Genomic DNA, 14025 nt, shown 5'->3' with positions numbered 1-14025 from the left:
AGTTTTTTTGCTGCTGACCAAAATGATCGAGGAAGCCTGAGGACAGAATGTATAATGGCTACTATACTTTTTCGTTGGGAGAGGTTGGTTCAAGGAAGATAGTACTTGTAAGTTTGCATTAACCCCCTTTTTAAACCCGATTAGCATTTGAGTAGGCTTTCTTCATTTCGATAAAGGAGGAACAACTTGCCCCCCTCCAGTCCCTAGCAGAGAGCCTCCCTCAAGCTAATTTCCAGATCCATTTGGTTGTTTGGCGCACTCCTTTGACACCTTGTATCCGTGCCACGCCTACTTAGAAAGACACTTTTTTGATAGAAAGTTTGGTTTCTAATTATTTACTACAGAGTACAAAGCAGCGATAATTAACTTAAAAAGTGTGAGATTGCTTTAATAATGGTCAATACGAAACAAGTGGGTATATACAGACATCATGCTGGAGTAGCAAACTTTTTATTAGAAAGTGCCGCCTCTATTTTGCGCATTTCGCTATTACGGGGTTGTTTTGGCAGTGAATGGATTTTTGTCGGATATTATCTTACGCAGATCTTTGCCTTCAGAAGAGAACATCTGGTAAAGTCCGATTTTCTCATCTCAGAAATATGACACACGACGCGACTGCGCATACTCGCCAGTTGGATTTTGAAGCTTACTCAGTGGCTAAAAATATCTCGGGGACGATTTCTATATACAGGGAAATGAACACCAGTGACTATTTTTTTTAACTAGAGTAAAATGAAAAAGCCGCTACTTGAGTTTGTTGATAAATTTCAGATCCTCGACCCAGCTTACAAAAAACCGTGTTTTTCTTGTACATCCCCCTTTTCACATACATGGTTACTTAAAAAACTTTGAAACTAGGAAACTTGACCTACAAACTACATCTGCAACTAATTCAGTATAGAAATCTTAGAAAAAGAAATCGCTTTCATAAACTTTTTCAATGCATATATATCTTACATCTGCTCACGTATGTAGAAGCGCGAGAGACCCGAAACTGACTCGCCAGACCGCTCTTAAGGTGACTCGATCAAAATAAATGACGTGCTGTATGTCTGTCAAAAATGTCTAATAACTTCACCATTTCTGACTCGATTTCCTTCAAACTTTCGCATTTTACTCGAAATTTATCGAAGAATAATACGCACGTCAATATGGCGATGTAATTATCGTGAGTTTTGCGCGATGTTAACTTTATTGAACACACCTATTTGGATAAAACTGCTATTTACAGAAAACTGAGCGCTAGGATTTCGTTTAAACTACTGCAATTAGCTCATTATAACATCTTATTATGACTCTGCAAATTTCCGAGAAATCGTCGGAACAGAAACATCGATACAAATTGATCATCAAAAAGTTAATCTCGAGCAAACTTCGAGACTGGGAATGCTCCAGCGCTTCCACATTTCGCCCAAAAGTACCATAACCGAAGACAAAGAAAGTTCAATTCATCAGGTTTGTGAGCTCCAAATCACATTCAGCTATTTGCAGCGATGAAAAAGTTTGAGCAAATACTATATACTCACCATTTGCGCCAAAATGTAGGAAGGTCGCCAAATTAACGTTTTTCTAAATTACATGAAAACTAACCGTACGAATTGCTTAAAACAACCGGACCATTAAATTGAACATCTTACACAAACTTTGCGCTACTTTACGTTTCTGGAGGTGCCTTTATATGGACGAATTAATTTTTTAAAGTGAAGCACTACACCAACTCTCTTTTGAGCACGGCCAAGTTGTCGTTTGAATTCTACAGCTGACGCTATGCAAATTGCCTTGAATTTGGTGAGAATTTGAATAGTTCACACATGGATAAGGAGGGTGAAAGGAGGGTGCATTTTACCCCATAAGACAGCGGTTATTTGAATAACAATAAACAGACTACAATGTGTTAATTTCAATTTTAGTACCAACCCTTTTCAAATTTCATGTGGCATAAATTAAGGACACCTCTGACATCAGAACATGAAGCAACTGAGGTCAATGCACCCCCCTTATCCATGTGCAAATTTTTCAAATTCTTATAAATTCCAAGGAAATTTGCATAGCGTTAGCTGCAGAATCCAAACAACAACATGGCCGTGTTCACAATAGGGTTGGAGTAGTGCTTCACTTTAAAACATTATTTCATCCAAATCAAGGCAGCTCCAGAAACGTAAAGCAGCGCAAAGTTTGTGTAAGATGTTCAATTTAATGGTCCGGTTGTTTTAAGCAATTCGTACGGTTAGTTACTACATTTTGGCGCAAATGGCGAGTTTATAGTATTTGCTCAAACCTTTTCATCGCTGCAAATAGGTGAATGTGATTTGGAGCTAACAAAACTGATGAATTGAACTTTCTTTGCCTTCGGTTATGGTACTTTTGGGCGAAATGTGGAAGCGCTGGAGCATTCCCAGCCTCGAAGTTTGCTCGAGATTAACTTTTTGATGATCAAATTGTATCGAGGTTTCTGTTCCGACGATTTCTCGGAAACTTGGAGAGTCGGAATAAGATGTTATAATGAGCTAATTGCAGTAGTTTAAACGAAATCTTAGCGCTCAGTTTTCTGTAAATAGCAGTTTTATCCAAATAGGTGTGTTCAATAAATTTAACATCGCGCAAAACTCACGATAGTTACATCGACATATTGACGGGCGTATTATTCTTCGATAAATTTCGAGTAAAATGCGAAAGTTTGAAGGAAATCGAGTCAGAAATGGTGAAGTTATTAGACATTTTTGACAGGCATACAGCACGTCACTTATTTCGATCGAGTCACCTTAACTGGACAGCCACTTAATAACGCACTTGTGTCGGATCGCCCCGTTAACACTTTTTGTTGGACACACAACCCAGATTGTGCACAGTAGAAACTGGAAGAAAATTTTGTCTCGTTCACGTTTCCTTAAACTCACACAGCGAACACCGTGCAACAAATTTTGAAGCCTTATCGCGATACAATAACTTCCTTTAGATCAAACTTAAACGTACACATTTAAGAAAACTCAATGACTCAAAATTAGTCCAGTGACCAATAAAATTATCCAGGAATTAGAATTCAACTGTTCAGCTATCGATAAAAGCTAACAGTGCAACAAAATCGACAATTTTTTTGCGTAAAAAAATCGTGTATGACACCAAATTTAAGCGAATGAGGTTTCAATAAACTGACTGATAAAAGATGCAAGTAAAATAAAGCAACTGGAAGTAAGATAAAGTAGCTGGATAATAAATGTTATTATAATAAGATGTTTTGCTGCGGTAGTGTCGCCGAGCTCTTTCACGCGTTGTCTGTATTTTAATTCGCCCTACGGGCTATATTTGCATGCAGCTTGAAATTTGCGAAGCGTCGCTTCCTACAATGGCGTCAACTTGTTATTGATCCGTGTGGCTGAAAAATTGAATTTACGCCGAACTATTCCGTTTTATCGTTGCTCGTACTTCACTTCTTTTTATTACTGTTATCGTAACTCTTTTGGTATTGGCAAGCCATATATAGAAAAAAACAATCCGATTTCAATTGCAAGTAACTCGCAACGAAAACTTAAAATGTTTCTGCGTAAATAATCGTTAGCCAAGCCTAAAAGCGGACCCTCATAGTTATTTATTTTGCCCTTTATGTATCTCTGAATTTATTCGATGATGCCGTTTTCAGGGCTAAGAAATTATTTTGTTGGAGTGTTTCACTGGGCAGTAAAAAAAACACAGCAAAAATACCTGTGCCTTCAGCTTTATGGGTTTACCAAAGTTTGTTAGGTATGGAGATTTTCGGGCCGCTCCCCGCCCCCCCAAAAAAAAAACTTCAAATTTAATCAAAAAAAAAAAAAAAACAGGATGAAGACCCTGCGGCTTGGCAAAACTAGGAAACATCAGATTTTGTAGAAACATTTTTTCTTGTCATGTCTCCTAGGTGGCTAAATTAGCGGGAAGCAAGGAAAATGTTTTGCTGCCCGGCTGGGTGGCTATAAATGAGGAAATAGTGTTCCGAAAAAAAGTGTCACATTTGCGTATAATAAGAATATTAACCTCGGAAGAAGTTTGAACAGAATTTGGCACATTTTCATCCACACACAATAAATGTAAACACGAGTGCTTCAAAATAGCGTCGGCGACAAAAGCTGAAAAATATCTGTTTTTTGTGTGGTAATAGCTTCTTGGGACGACGAAAGTGAACGAATTCCTAAGAAAGGCCCAGAAAGTGATTGGTTTAGAAGAAGAGCGGAGAGAGGGTCCTATGCAGGTATATTGTAACAGATATTGGCAGCTGAAGACCTGCCAGCGTTTAAACATTGCGTGCGTATGGACGTCATTACCTTTGTTGCCTTGTCGAGATTAGTTGTCCAAAGATCAACAAAAGGGACACAAGGATGCCCTCACCGATATCATCCTCGGATTAGGCCTGACCTTGAGATTTCTCGCGACGAGTGAGGTATTTTGCTTCCTTGAGTTACAGTTTCTCAGGACTCAATTTCATACATTCGCTCGAAGTGCGTTAGACTATATTTTCTGAGTAGGGAGCATTGCGTCTGCAATTTCAACTCACTTTCCTCATTCCTTTTCATTTTCTCTGACCTGGCTCTTCTACTTCGGCTTTGGCTTCAGCCATTGCTGCACTTTCTGCACTACGAGAGTGCTCTGTAACCTGCGATCAGGCGTCTTTTTTTTACGTCTACTTTGTAAATTGGAGAATCGTAGGTGACCTCAATTGACTCCTTCCACCTATCACCCCAGCATTCAGTTCCAGTTAGAAAATTTGTGAATCCGCTGACGAGTGGATAGCGCATATCATAAAACATTGCATAACAATTTGAAAACGTGACTAGCCAGATCATATCAAACATTACGTAACAAATTGAAGACGTGACTGGCCAAATGCCATCTCATAATTACACCCGGGAAAAAGCGTATCGTTTGTAAATTTACATTGCCTCAACGATATTAATGCCAGCAGTTTTTTATCACTGATATGATTTCAGGCGGTACTGTATTTTTTTTGAAATAGCAAAACTATTATTTCATTCATCTGCTGCAAAATAGTCGTAGTCTCAAAGTGACCTTTGATTTTAGAGAGGAAGAGGCATAATCGCAGGTTGCAATGGTGACTTAACTGGGCAACATATGTTTCTGAAAAAAATTGTGTCCGGATAGCAGAAATGTTTTTGGCCTGTGGCAAAAACATATTTGTCGTTTCCAAGAAGCAAACTCTGTTTCCGCAACATCTGTTTCCCACGTGGCTAAACAACAAAACATTTGCCTCCGAAACAGTGTTTATGCGACAGTGTTTTCTTGTTTAGCTATGCCTTTAATTTAAAAATATACATCGCACGGGTAAATGAAGAAGACTTGTTTTGTATTCACTGTTTGTTTCGTCTCGTAAAATACGCCAGTTTAATTGACTTTATTTTTTTTTTTGTCCCTTCAACATGATAAATATTGTCGCCTATATTTCCACAATTCATTTAACAAGCAGGAGCTGCTCAGTACATAATAAACGAGTTCAAGTGATCACAACAGAGAAGACATGAATTTGAGCGTAACCTCCACAAACGTGACAGTATCCCATAAATGTGAAGTCTACGAATTCCTAGGTGGAAAACTTGATCACACTACAGCAGGGGCTAACGCGGTGCTTGTCTTCTTAACAGTCGTGAACATAATAACTTGTCCTTTTACCGTTGTTTTGAACTCGCTGGTGATGATCGCTGTGAAAACCAAACCGCGACTGAAAACCAACTCAAACACTGCAATCGGCTGTTTAGCCGTCACTGATGTGTTGATGGGAGTTATCGGCCAACCTATTTTTGCCGCCATCATGATATTAACCCTACAAGGTGAAACGTCCAACGAACATTGCACGCTGCAATGGTTATCGAGAATTGTGATTAGATCATTAGGTGCAGCATCGATCCGTCACTTGGTCTTGATTGCCGTGGAACGGTATATAGCCATTAGACACTCGTTCGCTTACATAAATAAGATCACTAAAGCTCGAATACTTGGTTCGTCCGCTTTGACGTGGATCACGGTAGTTGTTGCAAATATTCCTGTACTCATAGTAGACAATAACATTTTCTTAACGATAAACAACATTGGCCTATTTATTCTTATGTCCGCTATAGTCTTCTGTCAGGTTACAGTTTACGTTGAGACTCGTCGCCACGAAAAACAAATCGCTGCCCAACAAGTCTCAGTAGAAGCCAGACAGAAATTCTTAAAGGAGAAAAAAGCTTTAAAATTAACAGCTACTGTAATATTTATACTACTTTTGTGTTTTGCGCCACTACTTGTTGTTCGATTACTGCTTATGACTTCTGCAATTACATCTGTAAATACAGCACACATTACTATTTGCACTGTAAGCTTAATAGCAGTTCTAAATTCCTTTATCAACCCTATTATTTATTGTGTCAGAATAAGGCAATTTCGCGTTGCGTTCATTGAAATATTGCTTAGAAAAAACTATACACGAGCAGGACAGTTTGAAAAGCAAGTTTTCGGAGCATTGAACTTTGAAAAACCGCTTGAAGGAGGACAAGAAACAGAAGCGGCAAGGGCAGTCGCTCTTCTGTAAATTGACGAAATCTTCACTCGAAATCTTGGCTCCACCTCAACCTCGAAGGCTTAAGAAGATATAGGCGCTCTTTATGGCCTATATTTACTGTTTGTTTGTTTGCTTGTTTGTTTGTCCAGTTTTACATAATATGGTCGAGAGATCATGTAAATTAGCTTCCAGTCTTGCAGAGTGGGAATTTAATTTAGTTCAATGCAAAAAAAATAACAGAAAAAAGTCTCGTTACGCCGATTCTCGTTACGCCGTTACGCCGATTACTTACACCCATGCCAGTCGCGAGGTACGCCGGCACCAACAGGTAGGCAGCGAGTGTCATAATATTCAAGTGATGTAATAATCAATCAATCAATCAATCAATCAATCAATCAATCAATCAATCAATCAATCATATATGTGGACTGACTAGTTTTAATAACGATAAAGAAAGCTACAATAACTATTTAAAGGCCAATGTTCACCCGTTTGGCTTTGCTATTGTTTTTAAGGAGGCTCGATGTAGTATTTTTAGCCAATTAAAATTTAGAATTAAAATTATCAAAGAAGCCAATGTTCGATTTTTGCCAAAATACACCATAATGATCAATGGTAACCTTTGTGACTAAGTGACGGGTAAAAAATTAAAATTTGGTCATATTTGATCATTATGGTGTATTTTGACAAAAATCGAACATTGGCTTCCTAGATAATTTTATATTTCAAAACAACCACCCTTCGGCTAAAAAAAACTACATCGAGCCTCCTTAATTAAGTGACAATCTTGTTTTAATGAAAAGTGGGTCCGGAATGCGTACACGTGTGAGCTTTTATTTGATTACAGCACTTTTACCCCTCAAGGATACCATTTTAATATGCAGACCAACATGAGCTACAATGACTTCCTGTTCTGAACAACCTATAATGAGACCAAAATCCGTAATTTGAGACGACGAGCATGCCGGTCCCGTTCATCTGGGAGTACCCTCTCGCGGATAGGGGAGTCTCCTCTATCCGGGTTCACGACAAATTAAATTAATTAAAAGCCAAAATCCTACGTAAAATAAGTCTTATCGCCTTTCAAGAGGTTTCGCTAATAAGTTTTTGGGTGGCTTGCCTAGGAAGGTAGAGGAATGTTTTTGTTTTCGTGAAATTTTCATCGTTCTTGAATTTAATTTTCGAGTCGGCAATTTTTTCCTAAAAAAAAAAAAAAAAAAAAAGTACAGTTTCAACCGTGAAGCGGCGGAGGATTCAATTTGACCAGTAATATGTTTTATCGCACGGTTTGAACATAACTTTTTGGGTTTTCACGGGCAGTTCTAAATTCGACATCAGTCCTGCGTTATTTATGACTTGAAAGAAATTGAGCATGTGCATTATGTCCCGGAGTCCAAGACATGCAGAAAAACAACTTGATCAGGGAACTAAGTGTTATGACTCATTCCTTGTGTTATCCATTTTGTGTGGCAAAGCTGGAGGAAACAACAAATATCTAGACATTTGCTGAGTACTAGTTTTCTATAAAGCCTGGTTTTCACTAGCGACGCAAGCACAAGCGCAAGTGCCAGCATAAGTGTTAATTGCAAGTGAAAAAAACGTCGACATAAACATAATAAAAAAAGTGAGGCATAAAAACACGATTTTTGCTAGTTGGAGGCCGTCCATTCTTTCATTCATTCTTATGGAAGCAGAAAACTCATGCGTGGAGTGTCGTTGTCTTTTCTACTCTTGTGAAAAAGAAAGCGAAAGCAGCTACAAAAAAGGAGTAAAACGAAACGTTTTGAGTTTATAGATACTTTTAAAGTGTGAAGTAGTCATCCCAATTTCTTTTGCTGTTTGAACCCAAGCTTGTGCCTTTTTGTTTGTCTTTAAATACTCTACACTCTTCCGAACAACCTCGAAAAACTTTTATCAAAATCAGCCTCCGCAACTTTGTTCAAATACTCAGACGAATGGGAATCTGGAACGAGTGCTTTAATTGGCAAGACACGGCCAGACCTTAGTTTTTCGTTTTCACACGAACGCGAGTGCAAGCACAAGAAAGGGAAAAAAATTGATCTTTGTGTTTGTGTTTGCCCTTGTGCTTATGCCTGCATCAAAGCCATTTTCACGGTGAAATAAGAGCTGTTATGCTTACGTTTGTGCTTGCGTCGGTAGTGAAAACCAGGCTTAACACGCGAATCCAGCAAGTTTCGGTCGCACACCAACACAGCAAAAAGTGTGGAAAGAAACGCAAACTTCAGTTTGCCAGCAATTGTTTGTTTGTTTGTTTGTTTTACGAAAAAAAAAAAAAAAACTATACTGATCGAAGGTTCATTGCTCAAAAGTGACTTCACTGCTGTCCGGCTGACTGCGCATCTGCCAAACATCACACCAAAACCTCGGATTCTCCGAACACCATAGAAAACTTCCGAATACGCATATACGAGTTAACACGGAAATTAACCTCCCCCCCCCCCCCAATCGGAAAAACGGCATGATCGCATTTGTTGTGAAAGTTCATACAACTGACGGCTGCAAAGGCCGAACAGGGCCTATAACATTAGCGAGAGCAACTGTCAGCAAGTAGCTGTAATTATATTCGTGTTTCCAATTAGTACACCATGTAAAGAACAGTAAGATGGGCAGCGAATTTAGTTTGCGAGACGATGTCTTCTAAAAATAGTGCCTTGTTTTTTTTAACTGCCGTCCGATTATTTCTATAAAAAAATTAATCTGAAATACACAGAAGTCACAAGTGCCTTTGGACTACATGTTATGGGTTGAGACTGTGTGCAGTTTGTATTCAGCCATTTCGGTATTTACTTTGAATAACAGTTTGACAATGTAGGCCTACTAATTATAAGCTGTTGCCAGACAGGGTAAAATTTTCCACATGTTCCGAGAATCGGCCTTTTTACCTAAGGATCATTCATAGTGTTCGATTCTTGACGCAAACGAGAACACGCTATAATAACCATTTTTAGCGAGCCATTGTATTTGTTTAGGTATTCTTTATTGCCTTTTGTTTTTACAGCGGAATTCCAGTAATTTCCGATTTCTCCGCGAACCTTCAAGGGAAAAGAAAATTGGTTTGGAAAATCGTAACTGAGTTCGAGAAATCGGAGGTAAAATTAGTGTCCGACTCGTTCAAGCAAACCCAAGAAAAAAACTTTTGCTCGGCAAAGTTCGTAAAATCGAGGGTTCGGAGAATCGGGATTCCACTGTAAAGAGTGACGTCATCTGTGTCCGGCCAGAGACACGTTCCGTACAATTTTTTAAATCCGTACGTGACCTGGAATCTATTTTATACTTTTCGTTTTTGAAGAACCACTGCGAAAACTCGCGAAAACTGCTATTAAATTTACTATCACATTAAACCGTGAACAGTGATGAAGCAAAGTTTACCGTGAAAAACTAAGCTAAAGCTACTTCATTTATTCACAGTTATGTTTTAAAAAAGCCGGAAGATAAAGTTGTGTGGCCGTGCATATACGCCAATTTTCTCTTCTCTTTTCCCTTGCTTTTATTTCGTTTAGATATGTTAGGTCCGGTCGCAATAGAAAGTTTAAAATTCTAGTCTTAACACCAAAATTTGGCGAGTTGAATGTGACCTTGGAGTTTTGTATTTGCATTAAACGTTACTCAAGCATTATATTACGCGGCAAATTCAAAGATATTTCAACAATAGAACCACGCTAGCATAATAAATAACCAGTGTCTGTCGAAGATTTACAATGGCTTGATCGGTATCAAAAGCAACACCACAATAGGTTCTAATTAAAGACTGCGGGTTTCTTTGTTCGCAATCTTTCGAACCACCAAAAATAACCACACAAAGACTTTACGTTCGTGCTTTTTTGAGAACAGAGCACAGAGCGGTAATTGAAGCAGAGAGGTCATGAATTCAAGCGCGGCTTCGCCTAGCGGGACCATACCAGCTGAATGTGTAATGTATAATCTTCTGGGAGGAAAACTTGATGACACCACTACAGAAGCTTACGCGGTGCTTGTCTTTTTGATAGTTTGTGCTATTATAACTTGTCCTTTGACAACTTTGTTCAACGTGCTGGTGATTGTCGCTGTGAAAACCAAACCACGACTGAAAACCAAATCCAACATTGTGCTGGGCTGTTTAGCGGTCACTGATGGCTTAACTGGAGTTATCTCTCAACCTTGGTTTGTTGCAATGCGGATATCAACTCTGAAAGGCGACACGTCCGAAGAATATTGCTTCCTGGAAAAGTTAACACGAAATATTATCAGACTTTTCTGTGCAGCATCAATTACTCACCTGGTTTTAATGAGTGTGGAGCGGTATTTAGCCATAAGACACTCATTTGTGTACACAACCATGGTCACTAAAGCTCGGATACTCGCTTCATCGGCTCTGGCGTGGATCATAACATTAGCTGCAACTATTCCTTTGGTGATCACGGACAACGAGATGTATCTAACCACAAACAATACTTTCTTAGCGCTTTGGGGGGCCATTATCATTTCCTGCCAGATTGCAGTTTATGTCGAAGTTCGTCGTCATCAGAAGCAAATCGCATCCCATCAAGTCTCAGTGGAAGCCAGACGGAAATTTTTAAAGGAGAAGAAAGCTTTGAAGTTAACAACTTGTGTTATTTTGATACTGTTATTGAGCTATTTGCCAATATTTTTTGTTCGCATACTGCTTGTCACTTCCACCATCAGTGGTGTTAATACATCATATATTTGTTTTTACACTGCAAGCTTTGTAACAATTCTCAACTCTCTAATGAACCCTGTTATTTACTGTGTCAGAATGAGGCAGTTTCGCGTAGCGTTTACTGAAATATTGCTTAGAAAAAGCTATACCGATGCATATGCTGAACACTTTAAACTGCGGGTTTTTGGAACTTTGCTGAATACTGTGACCCCTCTCGAAGCAACAGCAGCAACAACAACAAGCAACTAAAGCACTGATGCAAGAGAATAACATTGGCGGCATCAACAACCGCAACACAGAAGAAAGTCAGATAGACGACGCAATATTATGATATGTTACATTAGTACTGCGAAAAAAGGGTCACTGCATAATTTCTACTAACTGTTTAGTATATTGTTAATAAATTATTGTTAATTTCTTCTCATTATTAAAAATTGCTGTACTGAAGGTGAAGCACTGAAGCTGTTAACAAGCGTCTCTGACTGCTGGCGGGTAGCTAGGATGGAAATGGATTTCAACTTGAAAAATTGAGGCAAAACGTTTCAAGTTGTTTCCACATGTCTCTATAAAAACGATATGTATAGCCGAAGTTTGATTTCTATCCGGAAATTAAGGTTATATATTCCTTTAGATGCTCAAAGATAATGTTCTTTTTGGGGTTAAGTTTCCTACCACTAATTTCAGAACAGTTCAGGCCAAAAATTAACGTAATCCCCGTGACGTAGCTCCTTTTAAATACAGTGTGGTTTAAAACAGGTGAAAGTTATATTCCAAGCAGGAACCATGAATCTGAAAGCACTGAAATGTCGCACTGGTGGTGCAGGCGATGGCGAGCCTCAACTTCGTCACTCTCTGATTTAGAGATTTGTCTAAAAAATTGAGACCGTTAAATGTGGCGCTACATAGATTAGAGTCAGCACTATAAGCTGGCTGAATAATTATCTCCCACGATTATATCCCTCTTCTGGGCACGAAATAAAAGATTGTTGTTGTTGTTGTTGTTACGATTCGTTTTTGCGAATTTAATTGCCGCCATGAAAGACTCGCTTGAATGTGACGTTGCTTAATAAACATGCTCTATGCGAAAAGGAGAAAATGTTTTAAAAAACACATGTTTAACAATAGCTTTTAGAAGCCGACTTTAAAACTATACTATTACAGTTTCTAGGAGAGAAATGTATTCACCAGCAAAGCTCTTCATTTATCTGAAAGAAAAAATATCACACCTTCATTGCTGAGTGCCACGGACAACAAACGCAGTCAGACCGATCGACTATTAGGGCCTGTTTATATGGAAGAGAGTTGTCCCTGGTAGGAGGGTTACCCTCTCCCCCGAGTCATCTTTTAACGAGCGACACACTTGTAAATTAGGAGTTGTGGCACAAACCGTGACAACTCGCTCGGCTCGCCCTGGCTCGCCTCGCTCCTTGTCACAATTTGTGTCCACAACTCCTAATTTACAAGTGTGCGCGGAACGCAAGACGCCTTTCTTACCCCTCTCGCGAAACGAGTTGCAAAAAAGGCGTTGGCGGCACCTCTAACGGCCCGCAGCAACAGAGAGCGCCACCTGTGTGCTATATTTATTTTTCAATTGAACAAATAACACCTCAGGGTAAATGGAGCCAACGAGAGATGTTTTTCAACCAAAAGGACCGAGAACGAGAAAGTTTTACATCCAAAACGAAAAAATTTTTGATCGATATTTACAACAATATGTAAGTGTTGACATGACAAAATTTATACACGGCTTGGTTGTAGCAATTCAAAACTGAAAACTAAAGAGCTTAGCAAAGAAATTTTTGAAGAATTGTTGGAAAGAGACTTTACTTTAAAAAAAAGTATGAAACTGAAAAAACCAGAACTTTTTGGAAAAAGTGAAGACTTACCCAACAGTGAAAAAAACGAAGAATTTGTTCCAATAACGACAGTTTTACCAAAAAAATCGTTAGATTATCTTACTTTAACAAAATATCATGAAGCTTTTTTGAGGTTAGGAGAAGTGTACGACTATGTCTATGATTTTGAAAAAATTCCGGAAAATTTAAGGCAAAAAAAACTGAAATCGCTAAGCAAATCTTGGCTAAAGCTAACAAAAAAATCTGGAAAGCAGTCGTGGAAATGGAACTAAAGAAAAAGCAAAAAAAATGGGTAAACAAATTAATTAACTGCCGGAAGAAGAGCCGACAGACTGAACTTCGTACCAATCATTTAAACCAACCATTGTACTTTAGGGCGACGAACCTTTAATTGACAAAAAAGGTTTAAGCTTGCGACTTTTTTTTTTTATTTATAAAAGAAAACAACATTAAAAAAACCTTCGCTAACGTTAAACGCGCTAAAACCATTTTTTCTGACCGTTTACAGACACAAAAAAATGGTTGCCCTGCTAGCGGCACGCAAAATCGCGAGCGACTTACGTGAGTTGCGTGACATTTTCAGAGAGAGCCTGGAAACCATATTTCTAGTTCTCAGGCCCTTGGGCGAGCAGAAAGAAACATGGCGGCCTAATCAGGATTTAGTGTTTGGGCCGATAAAAAACGAAACAGAACAGATATTACAAAAAAAAATACGCTCAGTTAACGCGCTGTAATTTTTTGTGCCCCCACAAAAGCTGGCGAAGTGAAGCGAAGAGAAGAAATCGAGAAATAACAGGATTTGATCACAGAAGTTTAACGATCGATCGAAAGAACTTTCCCGAAACATCGGACTCAATCGGGCCTGTTTATTTTTTTTCTGCTTCAAGCATTGCTTCCACGACTTGATATGTTATCTGTCTGACCTCATTTTGCCAAACGGGAGTAGAAAGTTCGGTTAAAATAAAGCA

The 14025-nt window shown here is 38.8% G+C and overlaps 2 protein-coding genes across 2 annotated transcripts; both read left to right on the top strand.

Annotated features, from left to right (window-relative positions):
* Window positions 1-54: 54 nt before the first annotated feature.
* LOC144667227 (adenosine receptor A3-like) lies at window positions 55-6553 on the top strand. The gene is made up of 2 exons (XM_078528631.1): window positions 55-83; window positions 5485-6553. Exons 1-2 carry the CDS (start codon window positions 55-57, stop codon window positions 6551-6553), a joined length of 1098 nt encoding a protein of 365 aa, XP_078384757.1.
* Window positions 6554-9002: 2449 nt separating this feature from the next.
* LOC144667226 (adenosine receptor A1-like) lies at window positions 9003-11450 on the top strand. Its single transcript, XM_078528630.1, has 2 exons — window positions 9003-9091; window positions 10400-11450. Exons 1-2 carry the CDS (start codon window positions 9003-9005, stop codon window positions 11448-11450), a joined length of 1140 nt encoding a protein of 379 aa, XP_078384756.1.
* Window positions 11451-14025: the final 2575 nt, after the last annotated feature.

The sequence above is a fragment of the Oculina patagonica genome, chromosome 10, assembly GCF_052425735.1.
Source record: "Oculina patagonica isolate OP01 chromosome 10, crgOcupat, whole genome shotgun sequence".
Taxonomy (NCBI): Eukaryota; Metazoa; Cnidaria; class Anthozoa; order Scleractinia; family Oculinidae; genus Oculina; species Oculina patagonica.
Note: the sequence above shows the minus strand (reverse complement) of the source record. Positions and strands in the feature narration are given on the sequence as shown.

Coding starts and splice junctions, on each gene's coding strand:
- LOC144667227 (XM_078528631.1), top strand. CDS start 55: ATGGCTACTATACTTTTTCGTTGGGAGAG. Junction 84..5,484: donor ATACTTTTTCGTTGGGAGAG/GTTGGTTCAAGG, acceptor AACGAGTTCAAG/TGATCACAACAGAGAAGACA.
- LOC144667226 (XM_078528630.1), top strand. CDS start 9,003: ATGATCGCATTTGTTGTGAAAGTTCATACAACTGACGGCTGCAAAGGC. Junction 9,092..10,399: donor GCGAGAGCAACTGTCAGCAA/GTAGCTGTAATT, acceptor TAATTGAAGCAG/AGAGGTCATGAATTCAAGCG.